This window comes from Macaca nemestrina, chromosome 12 (genome assembly GCF_043159975.1).
Source record: "Macaca nemestrina isolate mMacNem1 chromosome 12, mMacNem.hap1, whole genome shotgun sequence".
NCBI classification, from domain to species: Eukaryota; Metazoa; Chordata; class Mammalia; order Primates; family Cercopithecidae; genus Macaca; species Macaca nemestrina.
This window is the reverse complement of record NC_092136.1, coordinates 9,279,416-9,305,811: the sequence shown is the minus strand read 5'-3', so window position 1 is coordinate 9,305,811 and position 26,396 is coordinate 9,279,416. Positions and strand designations below refer to the sequence as shown.

The 26,396-nt window shown below is 50.5% G+C and overlaps 2 protein-coding genes across 3 annotated transcripts in view; one reads left to right on the top strand and one right to left on the bottom strand.

Moving 5' to 3' along the window:
* The window catches only part of LOC105469547 (transmembrane protein 262), a 5,339-nt gene extending 3,588 nt beyond the window's left edge, over nt 1-1,751 (bottom strand). The window contains exon 1 of the mRNA XM_071074310.1: nt 1,613-1,751. The gene's annotated coding sequence lies outside the window, so the exon portion shown is untranslated. The remainder of the gene's footprint in view (nt 1-1,612) is intronic.
* On the top strand, nt 1,636-26,396 carry LOC105469555 (VPS51 subunit of GARP complex). 2 transcript variants are annotated; one of them, XM_071074306.1, is made up of 11 exons: nt 1,636-1,863; nt 2,381-2,510; nt 22,256-22,402; nt 22,478-22,697; nt 22,868-23,585; nt 23,960-24,175; nt 24,384-24,602; nt 25,169-25,290; nt 25,381-25,468; nt 25,848-25,924; nt 26,014-26,396. In XM_071074306.1, the coding sequence occupies exons 1-11, from the start codon at nt 1,636-1,638 to the stop codon at nt 26,024-26,026; spliced, it is 2,178 nt and encodes a 725-aa protein (XP_070930407.1). In that variant the 3' UTR covers nt 26,027-26,396. The 2 variants fall into 2 exon arrangements, with proteins under 2 accessions (XP_070930407.1, XP_070930406.1); XM_071074305.1 differs by lacking the exon at nt 25,848-25,924.

Below are 26,396 nucleotides of genomic sequence, written 5' to 3'. Positions count from 1 at the left end.
GAAAAGAGGCCGGGCACGGTGGCTCAAGCCTGTAATCCCAGCACTTTGGGAGGCCGAGACGGGCGGATCGCGAGGTCAGGAGATCGAGACCATCGTGGCTAACACGGTGAAACCCCGTCTCTACTAAAAAATACAAAAAACTAGCCGGGCGAGGTGGCCGGCGCCTGTAGTCCCAGCTACTCGGGAGGCTGAGGCAGGAGAATGGCGTAAACCCAGGAGGCGGAGCTTGCAGTGAGCTGAGATCCGGCCACTGCACTCCAGCCTGGGCGACAGAGCGAGACTCCGTCTCAAAAAAACAAAAACAAAAACAAAAACAAAAAAAACAGGAAAAGAGAACCCTGAGAGTTATCCTCCACATTTCCACCCAGCCCTTCACTCAGCACATTCCATCAGTCAGTCACATAAGCTCTGCTGAGTCTGTCCTTTTTTTTTTTTTTTTCCAATAATAGAGGGGGCGGGTCTCACTATGTTGTCCAGGCTGGTATTGACCTCCTGGGCTCAATCAGGTCTCCCACCTCCGCCTTCCAAAGTGCTGGGATTACAGGCGTGAGCCACTGTGCCCAGCCTTATGGGTTCTTAAATGTGAGTGTGTATCAGAACTACTTGAACTATTTGGGAACTTTCTAAAAAGAAGCTAGACCTGGGTGAACCCCAGAGTCTTTTTTTTTCTTCTTGCTCTGTCACCCAGGCTGGAGTGCAGTGGCACCATCAGGGCTCAAGCAATTCCCCCATCTCAGCCTCCCGAGCAGCTGGGACTACAGGCGCGCGCCACCATGCCTGGCTAATTTTTGTATTTTTAATAGAGACGGGGTTTCACCATAATGGCCAGGCTGATCTCGAACTCCTGACTTTGTGATCCGCCCGCCTCGGCCTCCCTAAGTGCTGGGATTACAGGCGTGTGCCACCGCGCCCGGCCTGTATTTTTTTAATAGAGACGGAGTTTCGCCATTTTGCCCAGGCTGGTCTCGAACTCTTGGGCTCAAGCGATCCACCCGCCTCTGCCTCCCAAGCGCTGGGATTACGGGAGTGCATCGCGCAGCTCAGCGCAGAGACTTATAATGCGCCACAGATAGTCCTAAAGGCAATTCTGATGCACGTCAGAGGACCAGGCCCTAAGTAGAACTGCGCTAGAGGCACGGTACAGAATAGTGTACATGCATTTAATCCTCGTAGCCCCCTTGTGAAGTATGTACCCCAATTTTAGGAATGGGATAAACTGAGCCACTGCCCAGGTCTCGAGACAGTGGCGGGATCCCAGGAACACTCTACTCTGGCCTCACGTCCCACATCCGTCCATTGTGTCTGGGCACATATTCCGTGGGCAGCTTGCCTGCGGGAGTGCAGGTTTGGGAGCCACTACCCGTCCCCGTTCTGGGAGAACAGCAACTCCAGGCAGTTGCACAAAATGCTTCCACCTAGGAAACTGGGGGAATTCAGGACTCTAGCGGAACCTTTGCAACCGGGGAAGACAGGTGCGGGGGAACTCTAGTCTCGAAGGACCTAGGGCTGCAGGGGGACGTTTCACCTGAAGGACTGCCTCGTTTCAACAACAACTTTATGGCTCCCGGAAGTGCCTCCCCCCCCTCCCCGTCCCCTTCCTTCCCAGCCTCACGCCCGTGGGCTGCAGTTGGAGCGATGGCGGCAGCAGCTGCCGCCGGGTCTAGCCCGGGGTCTAGACCTGGGGACTCCCCAGAAGGGCCCGAGGGGGAGGCTCCGGAGCGTCGGCGGAAGGCGCACGGGATGCTGAAGCTTTACTACGGCCTCTCGGAAGGGGAGGCAGCGGGACGCCCTGCGGGGCCCGACCCCCTGGACCCGACTGACCTGAACGGGGCGCACTTCGACCCGGAAGTTTACCTAGACAAGGTGTGTGTGCGGGGAGCGGGGGATGCGGGGAGGGGGGAAGGGCACCAGGCCCCTGATATATTGCTCCCCCAGATCATGCCTCCGACTTTTTGTGAGGTTGAGGGGAGCAGGGGTTCATAAGAGGACGAGCCTCGGCCGGAGAGTACGAGCAGCTCAGGCGTCTGAGGTGATATGAATAGGACTGGACTGGCCTAAGGTGATGCGGCAGCTGAGGTCTCCTGGGCTGATGTGATAGGCCCCGGATTGGGGGCGTGGCCCAAGCGTTGACAGGCGCGGGGCTGGGCTTAGGCCGAGCCCCAGGATTTCAAATGCTGACAAACACCAAACAGGGTTGAACCTAGTAACCCCTGAGCTAGGCCACGTAGGGCCCCATGCCTGGGATTCCTGAGAGCCGGCGGGGGTTTGGGGGGTGGGGTGGGGATCAGAGATTTCTTGCACTGAAAGCCTATCAGCTGCGGGCAAGGCTGAGGGACATGAGTGCCTCCTGACCCCAACACTAACCACCCAACTTCTTCAGCTGCGTAGGGAGTGCCCTCTGGCCCAGCTGATGGACAGTGAGACCGACATGGTGCGGCAGATCCGGGCTCTAGACAGCGACATGCAGACCCTGGTCTATGAGAACTACAACAAGTTCATCTCAGCCACAGGTGATCCCCACGGGGACACACGCTCCAAAGTCTCACAGCCTCCATTCTCCCACCTGTGTTGGGAAAACCAGCAAGGGATTTAGAGGGGGGAGACTCAGATTCCAGTCTTACCCTGGCATTATTCCATTCTCACCTCCTTCCCTTTGAGCCTTCGTTGTCAGACTACTGTAGAGATAATAGCTGCTCTCAGAGAGTTGTCTTAAGTACCAAAGGAGAGAAAAGACAAAAGGAGATTATTTGTTTATTTTTTAGAGACAATGTCTTGTTCTGTCTCCCAGGCTGGAGGGCAGTAGCATGATCATGGCTCACTGCAGCCTGGACATCCCAGGCTCATGTGATACTTCTGGATCCTCCCAAAGCACTGGGATTATGGGTGTGAATCCCTGGCCCAGCCCAAAGTGAAATTTTAAAATGAAATGTATTTATCTGAAGCACTTAAAAGGCCAGGTATGGTGGCTCATACCTGTAATCCTAGCGCTTTGGGAGGCTGAAGTGGGAGGATCACTTGAGCCTAAGAGTTTAAGATTGACCTGGGAAATACAGTGGGACTCCATCTCTACAAAAAAATAAAATATAAAAATTAGCCGGACATGATGGCGTATGCCTGTAGTCCCAGCTACTCAGGAGACTGAGGAGGGAGGATCACATGAGCCTGGTAGATGGAGGCTGCAGTGAGCTGTGCTTGTACCACTCCACTTCAACCTGGGCAACAGAGCAAGACCTTGTCTCAAAAAAAAAGAAAGTATCTATCTGAAGAAGAATCCCTGACACGAGGCTGGGCGCAGTGGCCCATGCCTGTAATCCCAGCACTTGGGGAGGCCGAGGCAGGTGGATCACCTGAGGTCAGGAGTTCGAGACTAGCCTTGCCAATATGGTGAAACCCCGTCTCTAGTAAAAATAAAAAAATTAACTGGGTGTGGTGGCAGGCGCCTGTAATCCCAGCTATTTGGGAGGCTGAGGTGGGAGAATCGCTTGAACCTGGGAGGTGGAGGTTGCAGTGAGCCGAGATAAGGTCACAGAACTCCAGCCTAGGCAACAGAGCAAGACCCTGTCTGAAAAAATAATAAGAATCCCTGACACCAAGGAAACCTCAGTAAGGTGTAGTTTCTCTTATTATTGATAGCTTTCTTTTCTGCTCCAGAGAAGAAAAGGTGGTCTTGGCCGGGCGCGGTGGCTCAAGCCTGTAATCCCAGCACTTTGGGAGGCCAAGACGGGCGGATCACGAGGTCAGGAGATCGAGACCATCCTGGCTGACACGGTGAAACCCCGTCTCTACTAAAATACAAAAAAAATTAGCCGGGCGAGGTGGCGGGCGCCTGTACTCCCAGCTACTCGGGAGGCTGAGGCAGGAGAGTGGCGTGAACCTGGGAGGCGGGGCTTGCAGTGAGCTGAGATCCGGCCACTGCAGTCCAGCCTGGGCAACAGAGCGAGACTCTGTCTCAAAAAAAAAAAAAAAATAGAAAAGGTGGTCTCGTCCCTCCCTTTCTTTCTCTCTCCCTTCTTTCCCTCCTTAACTAAGCAAAGAGAGAAGATGTATGATATTAAGGGACACAAAGATGATGTCGAGGCTTTTTTTTTCTTCTGTCCTCTTTATTCTCTAGTGCCAGACAGTGTTCCGCTATTTTCCACACTAGCTTCTGTGCTGTTTTGAGGAGATGTACTACTCAGACTTTTGTAGTAATTGTACACCCACGTGTAGTAAGTCCAGGAGGCAGATCCGAAGGGTTTACCTGCAGTCTGTGGAATGTTCTGGGAGCATCTGTGGGGTTGCATTCTGATGTCTGTTACTCTCATGTCACAGTGGTGGGTGTGGTAACCTACACACATTGTTCTTTTATCTGATTTGAAGCATATTCCATGAGTAGGCACCTTTCTGTTAGCTAATACCAGCATCAAAGTGGCAAGAAATCATAGTTTCTGTGCTGGGATATTTCTCACAGGAATTTAGTAAGATTACATTTTCCATTTGTTGGAATGTGTAATATTTTGAGACTTAGCTTTTTTTGTAGATCCCACAAAAGGAACAAACATTTGGCAAACTGCGAGGATAACCAGGAGCATTGATGTCTTAGAAGCTTAAGTGAGGGGCCGGGCATGGTGGTTCTCGTCTGTGATCCCAGCACTTTGGGAGGCTGAGGCAGGTGGATCACTTGAGGCTAGGAGTTCAAGACTAGCCTGGCCAATGTGGTGAAACCCTGTCTCTACTAAAAATATAAAAATTACCTGGGCAAGGTGGCGCATGCCTATAGTCCAAGCTACTTGTGAGGCTGAGGCAGGAGAATCGCTTGAACCCAGGTGGTGGAGGTTGCAGTGAGCTGAGATCACACCACTACACTCCAGCCTGGGCAACAGAGTGAGGCTCCGTCTCAAAAAAAAAAAAAAAAAAAAAAAAGCTAAGTGAGGAAGGTGTTCCATGACATGGATTTGATAGACATGGACGAGACAGTCAGGAAAGTAATGTAGCATGGAGTGTGTGTTGATTAGGCGAGAGAGAGAGAGAAATGAAAAAGGAACAAGGTCCTCAGGAAGGAGGCGGGTGGAACAGAGCAGGGATGGAGGCGTCGGCCTCAGCAAAGGGCCGGGAGCTGATCTATGGTAGCAGGAGGGGAAGCAGGATGTGGGCAGAGCCAAGTGGGTAGTAGATGTTCAGTTTAACTAGAAACCTTCCAGAACATGTTAAGGATTTGGCTTTTATCCACAGAGAGCTAAGACAAATGAGTGATGTGCTCAGATTTCTGGTTTGAATAGATTCCTCCAGCTGCACTGGTAGGAATGGATGGGGCTGAGCGCAGTGGCTCATGCCTGTAATCCCTGCACTTTGGAAGGCTGAGGTGGGAGGATCACTTGAGCCCGGGAGTTTGAGACCAGCCTGGGCAACATAGTGAGACCTGATATCTAGAAAAAAAAAATGGCTGGGTATGGTGGAACACACTTGTTAGATTAAACCCAGCTACTTGGGGAGGCTAAGATGGGTGGATCACATGAGCCCAGGAGTTGGAATTGCAGCCAGTATGCAAATGAAAGAGCTTGGCTGTATTCCAGTAAGATTTCATTTACAAATGTGGGCGGTGAGGTTCTGGAGTGACATCAGCAAAAATGCTGGAGTAAATACATTAAATATTTTTATCCTCCATAAAAGCAATGAAAAAAATTAGACTGGGGGCAGTGGCTCACACCTTTAATTCTAGCACTTTGGGAGGCCAAGGCGGGTGGATCACCTGAGGTCAGGAGTTCAAGACCAACCTGGCCAACAAGATGAAACCCCATTTCTACTAAAAATACAAAAATTAGCCAGGCATGGTGACAGATGCCTGTAGTCCTAGGTACTCAGGGAGGCTGAGGCAGGAAAATCGCTTGAACCTGGGAAGCAGAGGTTACAGTGAGCCAAGATCATGCCACTACACTCCAGCTTGGGTGACAGAGGGAGACTCCATCTCAAAAACAAAAAACAAACAAACAAAGTAGCCGGTTGTGGTGGCGGGCACCTGTAATCCCAGCTACTTGGGAGACTGAGGCAGGAGAGAATCGCTTGAACCTAGGAGGTGGAGATTGCAGTGAACTGAGATCACACCACTGTACTCCAACCTGGGTGACAGAGTGAGACTCATTTTCAGGGAAAAAAAAAAAAAAAATCCATGAAAAATCTAGCCAGAATAGTCAGAAACAACTTTTTCCGAACTCTGGAAATTAACCAAGGTTTGCGGCAAGCAATCCAGGGAATATTTATTTAAGAAAAGTAGCTGAATCTTGGTAAGAATAGTGAACCCTGTGGTGTTTGAACTTGCCCTAGCCCCACTGCTTGCTCTCCAACTCAGCTGTAGCCTTAAAAAATAACAGCTCAGGCCGGGCGCAGTGGCTCACGCCTATAATCCCAGCACTTTGGAAAGCCAAGGCGGGTGGATCATGAGGTCAGCAGTTCAAGACCAGCCTGACCAACATGGTGAAACCCCGTCTCTACTAAAAATGCAAAACTTATCTGGGCGTGGTGGCAGGCGCCTGTAATCCCAGCTACTCAGGAGGCTGAGGCAGGATAATTGTTTGAACTCAGGAGGCGGAGGTTGCAGTGAGCCCAGATTACACCACTGCCCTCCAGCCTGGGCTACAGAGCGAGACTCCATCTCAATAAAAAACACAAATAAAATAAAATAGCAGCTCATGGCTAGGTGTGGTGGTTCATGCCTTGTAATCCCAGCACTTTGTTTTTTGTTTGTTTGTTTGTTTGTTTTGTTTTTTTGAGATGGAGTCTTGCTCTGTGCCCAGGCTGGAGTGCAGTGGCACGATCTTGGCTCACTGCAAGATTTTTATTGACACTCTATCTCAATAAAAAAATAAAATATCAGCTCATGGCTGAGTGCGGTGGCTCACTCCTTATAATCCCAGCACTTTGGGAGGCCGTGTCGGGCAGATCACTTGAGGTCAGGAGTTTGAGACCGGCCTGGCCAACATGGCGAAACCCTGTCTCTACTAAAAATACAAAAATTAGCTGGGCGTGGTGGCGGGCGCCTGTAATGCCAGCTACTCAGGAGGCTGAGGCAGGATAATTGCTTGAACTCAGGAGGTGGGGGTTGCAGTGAGCTGAGATTGCACCACTGCCTCCAGCCTGGGCAACAGAGCGAGACTCCATCTCAATAAAAAACACAAATAAAATAAAATAGCAGCTCATGGCTAGGTGTGGTGGTTCATGCCTTGTAATCCCAGCACTTTGTTTTTTGTTTGTTTGTTTGTTTGGTTTTTTTTTTTTTTTTTTTTTTTGAGACGGAGTCTCGCTCTCGCCCAGGCTGGAGTGCAGTGGCCGGATCTCAGCTCACTGCAAACTCCGCCTCCCGGGTTCACGCCATTCTCCTGCCTCAGCCTCCCGAGTAGCTGGGACTACAGGCGCCCGCCACCTCGCCCGGCTAGTTTTTTGTATTTCTTAATAGAGACAGGGTTTCACCGTGTTAGCCAGGATGGTTTCGATCTCCTGACCTCGTGATCCGCCCGTCTCGGCCTCCCAAAGTGCTGGGATTACAGGCTTGAGCCACCGCGCCCGGCCTGGTTTTGTTTTTTTGAGATGGAGTCTTGCTCTGTGCCCAGGCTGGAGTGCAGTGGCACGATCTTGGCTCACTGCAAGCTCTGCCTCCTGGGTTTATGCCATTCTCCGGTCTCAGCCTTCCAAGTAGCTGGGACTACAGGTGCCCGCCACCTCACCCGGCTAGTTTTTTGTATTTTTTAGTAGAGACGGGGTTTCACTGTGTTAGCCAGGATGGTCTTGATCTGATGTCTTGGCCTCCCAAAGTGCTGGGATTACAGGCTTGAGCCACCGTACCCGGCCATAATCCCAGCACTTTGGGAGGCTGAGTCGGGCAGATCACTTGAGGTCGGGAGTTCGAGACCATCCCGGCCAACATGGTGAAACCCTGTCTCTACTAAAAATACAAAAATTAGCTGGGCGTGGTGGCAGGTGTCTGTAATCCCGGCTACTTGGGAGGCTGAGGCAAATAATTGCTTGAACCCAGGAGAAGAAGGTTGCAGTGAGCCGAGATTGTGCCAATGCACTGCAGCCTGGGCGACAGAGTGGGACCCAGTCTCAAAAAACAAACAAAAACAGCTCCTGTTGCTGGTACTGAGTGGAATAGAGCAGAGAAGAACTCTTTCAAAGCCTCATGCCCAAAGATGTTCATCATTTGACCTATCTGGTGGTTTTGGAGAGACCCACACCACAGACTTGTCTTTATTTGACTGGCTTAGAGGATGCCCTATGCTGAAAACCTTCCACGGGGGCTTTTTGTTTGTTTTTGAGACAGGGTCTTGCTCTGTCACCCAGGCTGGAGTGCAGTGCTGCGATCACAGGTCACTGCAGGCTCAACTTTCTGGGCTCAAGCCATCTTCCCACCTCAGCCTCCTGAGTAGCTGGGACCACAGGGGCACACCACCACACCCAGCTAATTTTGTGTTTTGTTTTGTTTTTTAGAGAAGAAGTCTCACTCTGTTGCTCAGGCTGGTCTTGAATGCCTGGGCTCAAGCAGTCCTCCCACCTCAGCCTCCCAAAGTGCTGGGATTATAGGTGTGAGCCACCACGCCTGGCCACCAGGGCTTTTTGTCAAAATAATTATAGGCCAATGTTGTGACTGCCCCAGTTGCTTTATAATAGTTGGTACAGACATAGACTAACCAAAAAGCCTCAATGGAAAGCCGAGGAATGAGATAGCCACAGCGGCTCTGACAAGCTCTGACATATTTATTCCTGGGAATCTTGAAGGCCACTTGCATTTGTAGGGCTGTATGTTTGCTCAGGAAACACCTGAGAATACCCTAAGCTCTCATGCCTGGCTCATCTTGAGGCACTTCTGCACAAGCAGGAAGTGAAGGCTGAGCCAAGCTAGAAACTGTCTGGCTGAGTGTTTTAGTTGTGCCAAAACACGCACACAGAACCCCTCAGCAAAGACGGATTTATTGGTTCCAGGCATTTAATTTTTAATTTTAATTAATTAATTTTTGAGACGGAGTTTTGCTCTTGTCTTCCAGGCTGGAGTACAGTGGTGCGATCTCGGCTCACTGCAACCTCTGCCTCCCAGGTTCAAGCGATTCTCCTGCCTCAGCTTCCCAAGTAGCCAGGATTACATGTGCACACCACCATACCTGGCTGGTTCCAGGCATTTAAGGAAATTGCTGTTTAATTATTAGCTGACCACCAAGCTGGCCAAGTAAAGATTTTAGTGACTATATACAACAAAGAACACAAACTATATAGTATTTCCTCAGCAACTAATTAGTTCAGGCTGAGTAACTCAGAAAACTCAGTAAACAAACAGCAACTACAACAAGGAGCAACAATGAACCCGAGGAGGGAAGATAATCTGATTTCCAGAGTTTCCATAATATGTTATATGATTTTATTTTATTTTATATTATTTTATTTTTTTGAGATGCAGTCTCACACTGTTGCCTGGGCTGGTGTGCAGTGGCATGATCTCGGCTCACTGCAACCTCCACCTCCCAGGTTCAAGCGATTCTCCTGCCTCAGCCTCCCAAATAGCTAGGATTACAGGCACCCACCACCACACCTGGCTAATTTTTTTTTTTATTATTTTTAGTGGAGATGGATTTCACTATGTTGGCCAGGCTGGTCTCAAACTCCTGACTTCGTGATCCTCCTGCCTCAGCCTCCCAAAGTGCTGGGATTACAGGTATGAGCCACCACTCCCAGCCAATATATTTTAAATGGTTAATTTTGAACAAAAATTGATGAGACATGCAAAGAGACAAGAAAGCATGGTCCATTCACAGGAAAAATACCCCCGTAATCAATAGAATTGGGTTTACTACTCAAAGGCTTAAATCTGTTATTTTAAGTATGTTCACAGAGCTAAAGGAAACGATGTCTAAAGAACTAAATGAGGCCAGGCGCAGTGGCTCATGCCTGTAATCCCAGCACTTTGGGAGGCTGAGGTGAGGGGACCACTTGAGCCCATGAGTTCAAGACCAGCCTGGGTAACATAATAAAACCCCCATCTCTACAAAAAAATCTTTTTTTTTTTTTCTTTTCTTTCTTTCTTTTTTTTTTTTGAGACAGGGTCTTGCTCTGTTGCCCAGGCATGATCTCTGCACACTGCACCATCTGCCTCCTGGGCCCAAGCGAGTCTCCTGGCTCAGCCTCCCGAGTAGCTGGGACTACAAGCATGTGCTACCAGGACCAGCTAATTTTTGTATTTTTAGTAGAGATGGGATTTCACCATGTTTGGCCAGGCTGGCCTTGAACTCCTGACCTCAAGTGATCCGCCCACCTTGGTCTCCCAAAGTGCTGGGATTATAGTGTGAGCTACTGTGCCTGGCCTCTACAAAAAAAAAATCTTTAGCCGGGCGCAGTAGCTCAAGCCTGTAATCCCAGCACTTTGGGAGGCCGAGACCGGCGGATCACGAGGTCAGGAGATCGAGACCATCCTGGCTAACACAATGAAACCCCGTCTCTACTAAAAATACAAAAAAATTAGCCGGGCGAGGTGGCGGGCGCCTGTAGTCCCAGCTACTCGGGAGGCTGAGGCAGGAGAATGGCGTGAACCCGGGAGGCGGAGCTTGCAGTGAGCCGAGATAGCGCCCCTGCACTCCAGCCTGGGCGACAGAGCGAGACTCCGTCTCAAAAAAAAAAAAAAAAAAAGAAGTTAAAGGAGACTTAAATAAATGAAGACATTCCATGTTCATTGCTCAGAGAACTTTATGTTTTAATTTACTATTTAAGATGGCAGTACTTCCCAAATTGATTCAAGGTCTTCCCTATCACTTTTCCAACTGACTTTTTTTTTTTTTTTCAGAAATTGACAAACAGCATAAAATTGTATGAGGAATTGCAGGAGACCCAGAATTTCCCAAATAACCTTGTAAAAGAAGAACAAAGTTGGAAGACTAACACTTCCAAGTTTTTTGTTTTTTGTTTTTTTTTGGAGACAGAGTTCGGTCTCACTTTGTAGCCCAAGCTAGAATGCAGTGGCATGATCACAGTTCACTGTAATCTTGGCCTCCCAGGCTCGTGATCCTCCCACCTCAGCCTTCTGAATAGCTGGGACCACAGGTGTGTGCCACCACACCTGGCTAATTAAAAAAAAAAATTTTGGGCTAGGCATGGTGGCTCATTCCTGTAATCCCAGCACTTTGAGAAGATGAGGTGGGTGGATCACTTGAGGTCAGGAGTTGGGGACCAGCCTTGCTAACAGGGTGAAATCTCGTCTCTACTAAAAATACAAAAATTAGCTGGGTATGGTGGTGCACACCTGTAATTCCAGCTACTTGGGAGACTGAGGCATGAGAATCGCTTGAACCAGGGAGGCAAAGTTTGCAGTTTGCCGAGATCGCACCACTGCACTCCAGCCTGGGTGATGGAGTGAGACTCTGTCTCAAAAAAAAAAAATGTATAGAGACAGGATCTCCCTATGTTGCCCAGGTTGGTCTTGAACTCCTGGGCTCAAGTGATCCTCCTGCTTTGGTTTCCCAAAGTGCTAGGATTAAAGGTGTGAGCCACTGTACCTAGCCACACTTCCAAGCTTTAAAACTTAGTATAAATCTACAGTAACTAAGGTGGTGTAATATTGGCATAGGATAGATATCCAGATCAACTGAATAGAATTGAGAGTCCAGAACAAACCCATATATCTGCAGTCAACTGATTTTTTTTTTCCTGCAAGCTCATCCTTAAGGTGAACTGTTTTTTTAATAAGGAGGCCAAGGTGATTTAATGGGGAGACTAATCTTTTCAACACATGGTGGAGTGCTGGGACAACTGGATATCCCCAGGCAAAAGAATGAAGTTGAAGGCAGGGCGCAGCGGCTCATGCTTGTAATCCCAGCGCTTTGGGAGGCCAAGGTGAGAAGATCACTTGAGTTCAGGGAGTTCAAGACCAGCCTGGGCAACATAGTGAGTCCTCAATCTCTACAAACAATTAAAAAAAAACGTTAGCTTGGTGTAGTCCCATCTACCTGAGTGGCTGAGGTGGGAGGATTGCTTGAACTAAGAGGTTAAGGCTGCAGCTGCATTACAACCTGGGTGACGGAGCAAAACCCTGTCTAAAGCAAACAAACTACAACAACAAAAAAAATAAGAGTGAAGTTGGACCCCTACCTCACATCACATACAAAAATTAATTCAAAGTGAATCATAGACCTACACATAAGAGCTAAAATTATAAAACTTTTTTTTTTTTTTAGATGGAGTTTCGCTCTTGTTGCCCAGGCTTAAGTGCAATGGTGTGATCTCTGCTTACCGCAACCTTCGTCTCCTGGGTTCAAGCAATTCTCCTGCCTCAGCCTCCCGAGTAGCTGGGATTACAGACATGCACCACCACGCCCGACTAATTTTCTGTCTTTAGTAGAGACAGAGCTTCTCCATGTTGGTCAGGCTGGTCTCCAACTCCTGACCTCAAGTGATCCGCCTGCCTCGGCCCCCCAAAGTGCTGGGATTACAGGTGTGAGCCACCACGCCTGGCCTATACAACTCTTAGAAGAAAACATAGGTGTAAAATTTTTTAACCTTGGATTATGCAGCAGTTTCTTAGGGATGACACCCAAAGCACAAATAACTAAAGATAAAAATAGATATATTGGACTTCATCAAAATTCAAATCTTGTGCTGTAGGGACCCTATCAAGAAAGTAAAAGGATCCTGGGCAACATGGCAAAACCTCGTCGCTACCAAAAATACAAAAAATAGCCAGGGATGGTGGTGTACACCTGTGGTCCCAGTTACTTGGGAGGCTGAGGTGGGAAGATCACTTAAGCCCAGGAGGTTGATGCTGCAGTGAACTGAGATTGTGCCACTGCACTCCAGCCTGAGTGGCAAAGCAAGACCCTATTTCAAAAAATAACAAAAAAAATAAGGCCGGGCGTGGTGGCTCATTCCTGTAATCCCAACACTTTGGGGGGCGAGGTGGGTGGATCACAAGGTCAGGAGATCAAGACCATCCTGGCTAACACAGTGAAACCCCATCTCTACTAAAAATACAAAAAATTAGCCGGCGTGCTGGTGGGCACCCGTAGTCCCAGCTACTCGGGAGGCTGAGGCAGGAGGATGGTGTGAACCCGAGAGGCAGAGCTTGCGGTAAGCCAAGATCACGCCACTGCACTCTAGCCTGGTGACAGAGCGAAACTCTGTCTCAAAAATAAATAAATAAATAAAAAATAAGACCAGGCACGGTGGCTCACGCCCATAATCCCAGCACTTTAGGAGCCTGAGGCGGCAGATCACCTGAAGTCAGGAATTCAAGACCAGCCTGGCCAATATTATGGTGAAGCCCTGTCTCTACTAAAAATAAAAAAATTAGTCAGGTGTGGTGGCAGGCACCTGTAGTCCCAGCTACTCGGGAGGCTGAGGCAGGAGAATCACTTGAACCCAGGAGGCAGAGGTTGCAGTGAGTCGAGATCATACCACTGCACTCCAGCCTGGGCAACAGAGCGAGACTCCATCTCAAAACATAATAATAAAATAAAAAATAATAAAAGGACAGCCCACAGAATGGGAGAAAATATTTGCAGGTTATTTATCTAGTAAAGATCTAGTGTTCAGAACATATAATCTCAGGACTAAAAAGACAACCCTAATTTAAAATGGGCAAAGGATTTGAATAGACACTTCTCCAGAGAAAACATACAAGTGGCCAAAAAGCACATATAAAGATGCTCAACATCATTAGGTCTTAGGGAAATGCAAATCCAAACCACAAAATGGTGCACCCAATGTGGAAGACTGACTGTTCTTCAAAACCACACTCAAGGTTACCATATGATCTAGCAGTTTTACTCCTAGGAATATACCAAAGAGAATTGAAAACATATGTTCACACAAAAACATGTACACAAATGTTCATAGCAGCATTTTGTTGTTGTTTTTGAGATGGAGTCTAGCTCTGTCACCCAGGCTAGAGTGCAGTGGTGCCATCTTGGCTCACTGTAACCTCTGCCTCCCCAGTTCAAGTGATTCTCCTGCCTCAGCCTCCTGAGTAGCTGGGATTGTAGGTGTGCACCACTGCACCCGCCTAATTTTTTTTGTGTGTGTGTGTTTACTAGAGACAGAATTTCACCTTGTTGGCCAGGCTGGTCTTGAACTCCTGACCTCAGGTGATCCACTTGCCTCGGCCTCCCAAAGTACTGAGATTACAGGCATGAGCCACTGCGCCTGGCCAATAGCAGCACTTTTTATAATAGCCACAAGGTGGAAGCAATCCAAATGGCCATCAATTGATGAATGAATATAAACAAATATCCACACAGTAGAATATTATTCAGCCATAAAAATAGGTATAACATACTGACACAGGCTACAACATAGATTAACCTTGGAAACATGCTAATGTTTCCTATGCCTATGATTTCCATTTCTGTTAAATGTATTTTGTAGAATAGACAAATCCATAGAGACAGAAACTAGATTAATGGTTGCCAAGTTCTAGGAGTTGGGAATAAGGAATGACTGCCAAGGGTTACAGGGTTTCTTTAGGGGATGATGAAATGTTCTGGAATTACATAGTGAGGTTGTTTGTACAACCTTGTGAATATATTAAACATATTAAAAACCACTGAATTTTATGGTATGTCAATTATATCCCAATTAAAAACAAAAACCAGGGGTTGAGCCAGCTTTGGCCCGCAGGCTGTAGTTTGCCAACCTCTCACTTAGACATTGAGTTTCATTATGTAATAATGCATTTACTTGTGTCAAAATTAGAAAGATCTCAAACGTTATACAGGGAAAAGCCCCTTCTAATTATTTTCTCCAGGCAAAGACAAAGGAGTCTGAAAATTAAAAGATTAATTAAATTAATTTTCACTGAAAATTAAAAGAGGCCAGGTGTGGTGGCTCACGCCTATAATCCCAACATTTTGGGAGGCAGAGGCAGGCAGATTGCTTGAGCTCAGGAGTTCAAGACCATCCTGGCCAACAGGCTACACCCATCTCTACAAAAAATACAAAAATTAGGCTGGGCGCGGTGGCTCAAGCCTGTAATCCCAGCACTTTGGGAGGCCGAGACGGGCGGATCACGAGGTCAGGAGATCGAGACCATCCTGGCTAACACCGTGAAACCCCGTCTCTACTAAAAATACAAAAAACTAGCCGGGCGAGGTGGCGGGCGCCTGTAGTCCCAGCTACTCCGAAGGCTGAGGCAGGAAAATGGCCTAAACCCGGGAGGCGGAGCTTGCAGTGAGCTGAGATCCGGCCACCGCACTCCAGCCTGGGTGACAGAGCGAGACTCCGTCTCAAAAAAAAAAAAAAAAAATACAAAAATTAGCTGGGTGTGGTGTCATGTCCCTGTAGTCCCAGCTGCTCAGGAAGCTGAGGTGGAAGGCTTGTACCTGGGAGGCAGAGGTTGCAGTGAACCAAGATTGTGTCACTGCACTCCAGCCTGGGTGACAGAGCCAGACCCTGTCTCAAAAAAAAAAAAAAAAAGAAAAAGAAAATTAGCAGACATGCAGAAAAGTGCACAGAAGTGAACAGCTCCATGGATTTCACATAATCAGCATCCAGGTCGGGAAACAGCATAACCAGCAAAGCCCCCTGAGCCTCCTACCAGTTACCACCCAGTCCCCTCCCAAGGTAGTCAGCATCCTGGCATCCAGATGGTTTTCACTCTCCCTGGTTGCAAACTGCTTTGCTTAACGAGCTTTTTTTTTTTTTAGACAGAGTCTTGCTCTGTCACCCAGGCTGGAGTGCAGTGGGGCAATCTTGGCTCACTGCAACCTCTGCCTCTGGGGTTCAAGTGATTCTCCAGTCTTAGCCTCCCAAGTACCTGGGATTACAGGCGCCTGCCACCACACTTGGCTAATCATTGTATTTTTAGCAGAGACGGGGTTTCACCATGTTGGCCAGGCTGGTGAGCTCAGGTGATCCACCCGCCTTGGCCTCCCAAAGTGCTGGGATTATAGGCGTGAGCCACCGCGCCTGGCTTGCTTTTCTTACCAAGCTTGAAATGCAAAGATGAACAGTGTAGTCTTTATGACTGAATGGTATGGATGTTTTTCACTGTCATTTTTGGATATGGTACAACTTTTATCTCCAGTTTAATGGCTCCATGGCTATGCAGGCAGTGACAATGACAGCACACAACAATGTTGGGTTTTCTTTTACTCTATTTTCCTAATGACTTAGTGTTTGGATTTTACCCTTTAGAAGTTGGATTCAAACTTCCCTCTTCAGGTCTTCAGGTAGCCCCTAAGTGTCATGAGCTCAAACACCCATTACTGAAAGAGTCTCCTCTTTTTTTTTTTTTTTTTTTTAATTTAAGTTCTAGGGTACATGTGCATAATGTGCAGGTTTGTTACCTATGTATACTTTTGCCATGTTGGTGTGCTGCACCCATCAACTCGTCAGCACCCATCAACTCGTCATTTACATCAGGTATAACTCCCAATGCAATCCCTCCCCCCACCCGAGTCTCCTCTTTTGATGGTAGCTTTTGGCAGACCTGGAAGGAGATTGTGTCACATGCCCTGTAAACAAAACCAGTAATTCACTGGGTGAAAACGAAATGCCTCATCAACTGCCAAGCCTCTGTCTCCCTTAGATCATTAGCCCATGATCCCTTTACGAACCTCAGCCTCGGCTCTGCTTTTATGGTTTTTCACTTCAGAGCACTGCCTTTGCTATATCCTGTAGTTCACCATCTATGAATTGTCAAGAAAAATTATTTTCCTGCCAGGCACAGTGGCTCATTCCTGTGATCCCAGCACTTTGGGAGGCTGAAATGAGAGCATTGCTTGAGCCCAGGAGTTTGAGACCAGCCTGGGCAACATAGAGAGACTCCATCTCTACAAAAAATTTAAACAAAAATAAAAAAACCGGGTGCGATGGCACTTTTGTGTAGTCCTGGCTACTTCAGAGGCTGAGGTAGGAGGATCACTTGAGCCCCGGAGTTCAAGGCTTCAGTAAGCTGTGTTTGCACCACTGCATTCTAGCCTGGGTGCCATCCTGGCTCACTGTAACCTCCGCCACCCTGGTTCTAGTGATTCTCCTGCCTCAGCCTCCTGAGTAGCTGGGATTATAGGCATACACCACTACACCAATAGACAGAGCAAGACCCTATCTCAAGCAAAGAAACCCCCAAAAATTACGATTTTCCCAACAAAATGCAGGCAGTGGTCCCAAAAGTAATATAGATGTTTCATATCATGTGATTTTATTCCTTAGTGACCTTCCTCTCTGTGAAATCGTCTGTAAGAGGGCTAAATGATCTTTTCTGGTGGACTGTGTTGTTAAAATGAAAAGTTCATTTTGCTGACACATGATCTACCTTTTCATGTAATTTTTTAAAAAAGCCCTTAATAGCTCTACAGATGTGAGCCCTGTAAATTCTTTGTCTTGGGCAGTTCTTTCTCTTGGATTTTCTCTAGTATTTTTTTCCTGCATTTTTTGTGTCTGTTTGTACCTTGTCAAATTGACCTCAATGCTTTTGTCTTTACTCACCCTTCCAGCTATCTCCCCAAGTGGGATGGATTCCCAGTGTTGCTTGGAGGACATTCCCACAGGCCAGGAGCCACATACAGACAGGTGTGGGTGTGTGAAGGCTCACAAGTGATTGCAGTTAGATATTTCCAGATGTTTCTTTATAAACACTGATCAGTTTACATAACCACCAGCAAAGAAGAGAATACCTCTTTCAATCTTTTACAATCTAAGAAGTGAAAAGTGGTGTATCTCTTATTTATAGCAACGTTTACAGGTTTTTTTTTTTTAGAGCTTTCTATTTATTCAATTATTATTATTATTATTTGAGACAGAGTCAGAGTGCAGTGGCACAATCTCGGCTCACTGCAACCTCAGCCTCCAGGGTTCAAGCAATTCTCCTGCCTCAGTCTTCCCAGTAGCTAGGATTACAGGTGCCTGCCACCACGCCCAACTAATTTTTGTATTTTTAGTAGAGATGGGGTTTTACCATGTTGGCCAGGCTGGTCTCAAACCCCTGACCTCAAGTGATCTACCTGCCTTGGCCTCCCAAAGTTCTGGGATTATAGCATGAGCCACCACGGCCGGCCTATTTATTTAATTATATCATCTGCAAATAGTGATACTTTTCCCTTCTTTCCAATTTGTGTATCTCCATAATACATCTTGTGAATCTAGCTGAGTTGGCTAATGCCCCAGAACAACGTAGATAACATTGGCAATCAAGGTTGTCCTTGCCATATTTTGACTTTAATTGGAGTGCTTCTAGCACTGCCTTGGTAAACATGATACTGAGTTTTGGAGGTTAGGGAAATATTTAGGCCAGAGGTCAGAGACCAGTCTGGCCAACATGGTGAAACCTTCTCTACTTAAAGTACAAAAATTAGCCAGGCGCGGTGGCGTGCGTTGGTGATCCCAGCTACTCAGGGGGCTGAGGCAGGAGAATCGCTTGAACCTGGGAGGTGGAGGTTACAGTGAGCTGAGATTGTGCCACTGCACTGCAGCCTGGGTGACAGAGGGAGACCCTGTCTCAAAAAAGGAATGAGATTTTTTTCTTTGTGACCTACCATATGGAAAGGTTTGGATATATTTTATGGCATTGTTTGGGAAAAACGCGAACTGTGTGCTTCCTATGCTGTCACGTCACCGCAATCATGACCACAGAAGAGTTCTGTGACCAAATGTGTTGGGTTTCTTCCCCACACACCAAGCAGCGGACACCCGCTGCGTGTACTCTGATTTAATTCCAACACATTTACCCAGAGATAGCATCAGATTCCATGAGTTGAGAGCTCAGTCCCCAAGTCTGCTTCCCCCCACCTTCAGGCACTAGTGCAGTCCCAAGTCTGCCTCCCCACCTTCAGGCACTAGCTGCAGGTCGGGGCCTCGTGCCTCCAGAACTTCTGACCAACTGGCTCCAGGTTGGGGTTTCCACAACTGCCTCTTTGGGCTCAATTTGCTGGAGTGGCTCACAGAGCTCAGGAGAACACGTTTGCCAGTTTATTACAAAGGATGTTACAAAGAGTACAGATGAAGGGTACAGGGTGAGGTGTAGGGGAAGGAGCGTGGAGTTTCCATGCCCTCCCTGGTCGTGCTACCCTCCAGGAGCCTCCAGAGCTGAGATCAAGCCACTGCACTCCAGCCTGGGCAACAGAGCGAGACTCTTTCTCAAAACAAAACAAAACAAAGCAAAAAAATCTGTTACACATACACATTTCTGTCTTATCCTTTCGCCTTCCCTTATGAACATTGTTGGTATGTTCGATGGAATTAGGGAAATTAGTTGGGAAATGTTGGCAGTTGTTGGACATGAGATGATAGTGGCTTAGAAAGAAAATGTTGCAGGTAGACCTTCCATGACTTGGTAGTGGAATGATTACTAGGTATATTAATCCGTGTTCATACTGCTATAAAGGACTGTCTGAGACTGGGTAACTTACAAAGGAAAGAGGTTTAATTGACTCATAGTTCACAGCATGACTGGGGAGGCCTCGGGAAACTTACAATCATGGCAGAAGGTGAAAGAGAAGGCATCTTCTTCACAAGGCAGCAGGAAGGAGAAGTGCCAAGCAAAGCAGGGAGAGCCCTTATAAAACCATCAGATCTCGCCAGGTGCAGTGGCGCAGTGGCTCAAGCCTGTAATCCCAGCACTTTGGGAGGCCGAGGTGGGTGGATCACGAGGTCAGGAGATCGAGACCATCCTGGCTAACAGGGTGAAAGCCCGTCTCTACTAAAAATACAAAAAACTAGCCAGGCGTGGTGGCGGGCACCTGTAGTCCCAGCTACTTGGGAGGCAGAGCTTGCAGTGAGCCGAGATCGTGCTGCTGCACTCCAGCCTGGGCGACAGAGTGAGACTGTCTCAAAAAAAAAAAAAAAAAAAAAAACCAAAACCCATCAGATCTCGTGATAACTCACTATCACGAGATCAGCATGGGGGAACTGCCCCCGTGATTCAATTCCCTGGTCTCTCCCTTGACACATGGGGATTCTGGGGATTACAATTCAAGATGAAATTTGGTTGGGGACACAAAGCTTACCCATATCACTAGGTGAAAGACAAATAAGAATCAAAGATTACTTCCGAAAGGCCAAGGGTTTTGTTTTGGAGGTGATACGTGTAAGCTCTTTGTGCACTGCCCCCATCAAGGTGTTACATAGGTCATTAGGCAGCGCTCTGGTCAGGACAGGAGGCAGAAGTGTCTCAGTCACCACAGCTGCAGGATTGGATGAGACCTCTCAGGAGAGGGAGAGCAGAAGGCATAGACTGTGCACAGAAGTCTGTTTGCTTTGCAGACTTAGAGGGAGTTGATGTTTGCTTTTATTCTCTCCATGAAGTATGTGTATGAAGCAGGGTCCCAGTTGAGAGTTAGTGAGCATGTATTGGAGGTTTTGTTGTTTTTTGTTTGTTTTTGAGACAGAGTGTTGCTCTGTCGTCCAGGCTGGAGTGCAGTGGGAAAATCTCAGCTCACTGCAACCTCTGCCTCTCAGGTTCAAGTGATTCTCGTGCCTCAGCCACCCGAGTAGCTGGGATTACAGGTACACCATGATGCCCGGCTAATTTTTGTATTTTTAGTAGAGTTGGGGTTTCACCATGTTGACCAGACTAGTCTTGAACTCCTGACCTCAAGTGATCCACCTGCCTCGGCCTTGCGAAGTGCTGGGATTATAGGCGTGAGCCACTGAGCCCAGCCTTGTATTGGAGTTTTGAGGACTGAGGAGAAAATTTTACTTTGGAAAATGGGAAAATAGACCCACTAGAAGCTTTGGAAGGATGGCTGGGCAGTGTGGAGTGCCACTTTGGGACTTCGTGTCATAAAATTTAAAGGGAGACTAGTTGGGTTGATTGGTTCAGGTGCCGGAGTAAGTGGCTCATTGGGCTTAACCTGCACTAGGGTTTTGTCTGACAAGTAACGGAGGTGGGTGGGGCTAGAGAGGCAAGGGAGCTTGCAAATGTGTGATGATGCTGATGGAGGACCCCAAATTCTGAGAGGAGTGAGGGGGAAGGAAGTGAAGCCATGAGGGGCGTTGTGAACAGGGACCAAGTGCTGGTGTCAGTGTGCCCAGACTTCCTGCAGAGGCCAATGGATTGTCAGAGAGGGCAGAAAGGGTGAGTGGCCCGAATAACAAAGGCAGCAAGGCTTGAGGCTGAGATTTTAGAGGGGATAGTTCTTGGTGATGGCAAGGAGAGGGTAGATCAGAAAAGGCAAATGCAAGAATAGGTGGAATTGGCCGGGCGCGGTGGCTCATGCCTGTAATCCCAGCACTTTGAGAGGCTGAGGTGGGCGGATCATGAGGTCAGGAGATTGAGACCATCCTGGTTAACACGGTGAAACCCCGTCTCTACTAAAAAGTAAAAAAAAAAAAAAAAAAAAAAAATTAGCCGGGCGTGGTGGTGGTCGCCTGTAATCCCAGCTACTTGGGAGGCTGAGGCAGGAGAATGGTGTGAACCTGGGAGGCGGAGTTTGCAGTGAGCCAAGATCGCGCCATTGCACTCCAGCCTGGGCAGCAGAGTGAGGCTATCTCAAAAAAAAAAAAAAAAAAGTATAGGTGGAAATTGAGGCGGTCAGTGAGCAGTCAGGAACGTTTGAAGGCTCATCCATGTGGATGTGCACAAGGAGGTGACAGGAGGGGGACAAGAGGAGGCAGTGATCGGGAACTGAGAGGAGTGGCAGAGAACAGTAGAGACAGCAAAGAGGAGGGTTGTGGCTTGATGGCATGGTCTTCCGAGAAGCCGAGGTTTTGAAGAGAGATCTAGGCATGATTTAAAAGTATGAAGGGACCAGGCTCCCAGGCACCTGGTGTGTGAAAGGAAGAACAGCCTCCCTAGGCAGGATTCTATCAGGACCAAAAGGAAAGGGCCCTTCAGAGAAGACAGCCCATGTTCTGGAACGCATGTGAAAGGCTTTGGGAGGTCTGGAAAGGAGATAAGGGTGAACAAGAATGTATTGCCTCCTCCGGGCAGTGCACTGGGCATGCCGATGCGCCTGGGAGCCAGCGGTCCCTGCTTTGGCTGCTTGAGGGAATAATTGAGGCATAGTGGTGGCAGCTGGCTAAGCACCTGTGGCCTGCTTCGGATCTGGACTTCTTGTGAGGGTTGGCTCTCCTGGGCACCAGGGCTAGGGGGTTACAGGGGGTATGTGAGTGACGCCTGCTTTGGGAACATAAACCCCCCTCCCCCGCCCCCATGTGCGCTGTGACCCGCGCCCTCGCAGTCCTTTCTCTCCAATCATCCATGCGCTCCTGGAGCAAGCTGGGGCGTCTGTGAAGGGGTGGGTGAGAACGGGCTGAGGTTGCGCCCGCCCCGCAGTCACCCGCTCTCCCCTCTCCCCCGCCCCTGCCGTCCTAGACACCATCCGGAAGATGAAGAACGATTTCCGGAAGATGGAGGATGAGATGGACCGGCTGGCCACCAACATGGCAGTGATCACGGACTTCAGCGCGCGCATCAGCGCCACGTTGCAGGACCGCCACGAGCGCATCACCAAGTTGGCAGGTGGGCGCTGCCAGGCGGGGCCTGCAGAGGGCCTTTCCTGGGGCTCTGGGGCTAATGTCACCCTCCGTCCCCCAGGGGTCCATGCGCTGCTGCGGAAGCTGCAGTTCCTCTTTGAGCTGCCTTCACGCCTCACCAAGTGCGTGGAATTGGGCGCCTACGGGCAAGCGGTGCGCTACCAGGGCCGCGCGCAGGCCGTGCTGCAGCAGTACCAACACCTGCCCTCGTTCCGCGCCATCCAGGACGACTGCCAGGTCATCACGGCACGCCTGGCCCAGCAGCTGCGGCAGCGCTTCAGGTGTGGCCCCTCTGCCCTGACCCCAGCGCTCCCGCCGGCCCCGAACCCCATCTATGCCCGGCTCCTGGGCCCTCCTGGAGCTGTTGCCCTGCCCTGTGCTTTGCTTTGCTGCTCCTGCCCCATCCACCGGCAGCCCCAGCCCTGCCCTTCACTACCTCTCCCTCGTGCAGGGAGGGCGGCTCAGGCGCCCCGGAGCAGGCGGAGTGCGTGGAGCTGCTGCTGGCCCTGGGCGAGCCTGCGGAGGAGCTGTGCGAGGAGTTCCTGGCACACGCCCGCGGCCGGCTGGAGGAGGAGCTGAGAAGCCTGGAGGCTGAGCTGGGACCCTCGCCTCCGGCTCCTGACGTGTTAGAGTTCACCGACCACGGAGGCAGTGGCTTCGTGGGCGGCCTCTGCCAGGTGGCGGCGGCCTACCAGGAGCTGTTTGCAGCCCAGGGCCCAGCAGGTGCCGAGAGGCTGGCGGCCTTTGCCCGGGAGCTGGGCAGCCGCTATTTTGCGCTGGTGGAGCGGCGGCTGGCGCAGGAGCAGGGTGGTGGTGACAACTCGCTGCTGGTGCGGGCGCTGGACCGCTTCCACCGGCGCTTGCGGGCTCCCGGGGCCCTGCTGGCCGCTGCTGGGCTCGCAGAGGCTGCAACGGAGATCGTGGAACGCGTGGCCCGCGAGCGCCTGGGCCACCACCTGCAGGGTCTCCGGGCGGCCTTCCTGGGCTGCCTGACTGACGTCCGCCAGGCGCTGGCAGCGCCTCGAGTGGCTGGGAAGGAGGGCCCTGGCCTGGCCGAGTTGCTGGCCAATGTGGCCAGCTCCATCCTGAGCCACATTAAGGCTTCTCTGGCAGCAGTGCACCTTTTCACCGCCAAAGAGGTGTCCTTCTCCAACAAGCCCTACTTCCGGGTACGCCTCCTCTTGGGTGTTCCTTGTTCAACCTGCTGGTTGACCCTCCAAAACCTTTTATACCAGTGCTTGGGAAACTGGGGAAACCAGGCACTCTGGGTGTGGTTTCAGGTTCTTATGCACAGTCTGGGGGGTGGGAAAGGTTCGGGGCATCTGCAGCTGGGCTGAGTGCCCTGAGAAGCAGGGCATGGTGGGGTCCCCAGTGTTGGCTTTCTCTACCCCCACTCAGGGAAGCTGCTACAGGGTACTTAGAAAGCAGGATGATGCTGTCCCTTGCAGAGGGGGCTGGAGCACTTAGAGCCCCAGCAGAGGGTCAGGAACAGCCCTGCCGGGAAGAGGGGCCTGCTGTGGACCTGGGCGCCTTCTCCTTGCAGGGGGAGTTCTGCAGTCAGGGTGTCCGTGAGGGCCTCATCGTGGGCTTCATCCGCTCTATGTGCCAGACGGCTCAGAGCTTCTGCGACAGCCCTGGGGAGAAAGGGGGTGCCACACCACCTGCCCTGCTCCTGCTGCTCTCCCGCCTCTGCCTGGACTACGAGACGGCTACCATCTCCTACATCCTCACTCTCACTGATGAACAGTTTCTGGTGCAGGTGAAGCACTAGCTCCTAGTCGGGCAGGGAATGGTGGTTCGGGGAATGCAGGTGGCTGGACAGTGCCCTCATGGCCAGACCCCGGACCAGCTGCCTGTGTGTACCCCAGCCTCCACCTTGCCCAATCTGTGCCCAGCTCCTGGTTGGCAGTGGCCCCTGAGCTGCACCCCCATACCCACTCCCTCTGTCCTCTGCCTCTTTGGCTCAGGATCAGTTCCCAGTGACGCCCGTGAGCACACTGTGTGCAGAGGCCAGGGAAACTGCACGGCGGCTGCTGACCCACTACGTGAAGGTGCAGGGCCTGGTCATATCACAGATGCTGCGCAAGAGCGTGGAGACTCGGGACTGGCTCAGCACTCTGGAGCCGCGTAATGTGCGGGCCGTCATGAAGCGGGTGGTGGAGGATACCACCGCCATCGACGTGCAGGTGCTGCCCAGGCTGGCTGGCGGAGCCCTGACGCAGGCTGGGGGTGCTGTCCCTTCAAGAGGGGCTGGGGAAGCAGAGGATCACTAGCAGTCTCTGCCTGGAGGAGGGGACATGTGTATCTGGGCTTCTTAAGGGGCCAGTTCTGTAGCCAGGGCGTCCGTGAGGGAACCCCAGGGGAACAAGTCTCCAAGGATGAAGACGAAAGGGGCTGGGCAGTGCCTATGTCCACGGTCTTGTTCCTCCTCAGCCCAGGATTATGACATCTTCGCCCCTATTTTACCTGTGGAGAAGCAGAGGCTCAGGGTTACCCAGGAAGTCAGGGCAGGGTTGGTGCTGGTGCCCATGCTGAGGCTGAAGATTAGACCTCAGACCAACTCTTGTGTCCTGCCTTTGCCCCACTCCACTGGTTCTATAAATAGCGACCACGTACCTACTAAATAGCAGGCCTGGTGGTGACTACCCTGTTATTCTTGTAATGCTTGAGTAGCTGACTTAGGGCATCCTCAGCACCGATGGGCGGTTTCCCCTGGCTCTGGCCTCCTTGCAGTACCCCTTTTTACCACCAGGTGGGGCTTCTGTACGAAGAGGGTGTTCGCAAGGCCCAGAGCAGCGACTCCAGCAAGAGGACCTTCTCCGTGTACAGCAGCTCTCGGCAGCAGGGCCGCTACGCCCCCAGCTATACCCCCAGGTCTGGCTGGCCAGGGGAGCCCCAGGGGAAAGGGACAAAAGAGGGCGAAGGTGCAGAGCGGGCTCTGATTCCTTGTCTCCCCCAATCCAGTGCCCCGATGGACACCAACCTCTTGAGCAATATCCAGAAGCTATTCTCTGAACGTATTGATGTGTTCAGCCCTGTGGAGTTCAACAAGGTCCGACTTCCAGCGTGACTCAGACTTCCAGGGAGCCCGGGGAGGGTTGGTTGGAGCAGCCCCACACCTGCCCAAGGAGCTCCAGGACTCTGTGACCAACTGGGGGTGACCCTGACCCTCCAGTCTCTGTCTCTAGGGCTGTTCTTAGGTAGTACAGAGTGCCCTGCCCCCAAATCCCACAGCCATTGTCCCAACCTTGGTGTGTGCCCAGCCTGAGTCTCTGGGTGCTGACCTGGGATGACTCTGCCCTTGTCCTTATCCCCACAGTAGTCTTGGGGCCTTCCCACGGTTTTCTGTTCACCCATGGTTCCTGCCCCACCTCACCCCAAGCTCAGGGATGCCTCTGATTGCTGGGCCCTACCTGTCCCCTGCCCTCCAGATGACGGCGCTAATATTGTATCCCTCCGCTCTTATCTGGCCCTGGAGACTTTCTGCCTCATCCCAGCTACTTCCATCGTATGTCTCCCCGGCCCCTGCTTGGAACTTGGGTGACCCCCCCCAACACCTGCTGTCCCCAAGCTGCATCCCTGTGTACCTGTCTGCAGGTGTCGGTGCTGACTGGCATCATCAAGATCAGCCTGAAGACGCTGCTGGAGTGTGTGCGGCTGCGCACCTTTGGGCGCTTCGGGCTGCAGCAGGTGCAAGTGGACTGCCACTTTCTGCAGCTGTACCTGTGGCGTTTTGTGGCCGACGAAGAACTGGTGCACTTGCTGCTAGACGAAGTGGTGGCCTCGGCTGCCCTGCGCTGCCCAGACCCTGTGCCCATGGAGCCCAGTGTGGTCGAGGTCATCTGCGAGCGCGGCTAGGCGCAGCCGCTGCCATGCACAGGCCTGTCCCGGCGCCCCATGGCACCCAGGCTCTGGTCTCCGCCCGGTGGTCCCCGCAGGCAGGTGTCAGGACCTACCTAATAAACATGTGTGGCCTCCTC

Excerpts from the sequence above, each read along its gene's own strand:
- LOC105469555 (XM_071074305.1), top strand. The coding sequence starts at position 1,636 with ATGGCGGCAGCAGCTGCCGCCGGGTCTAGCCCGGGGTCTAGACCTGGG. Across the intron at positions 22,403-22,477 it reads GCGCATCACCAAGTTGGCAG|GGGTCCATGCGCTGCTGCGG; the intron begins GTGGGCGCTGCC and ends TCCGTCCCCCAG. Across the intron at positions 25,469-26,013 it reads GCCCTGTGGAGTTCAACAAG|GTGTCGGTGCTGACTGGCAT; the intron begins GTCCGACTTCCA and ends ACCTGTCTGCAG.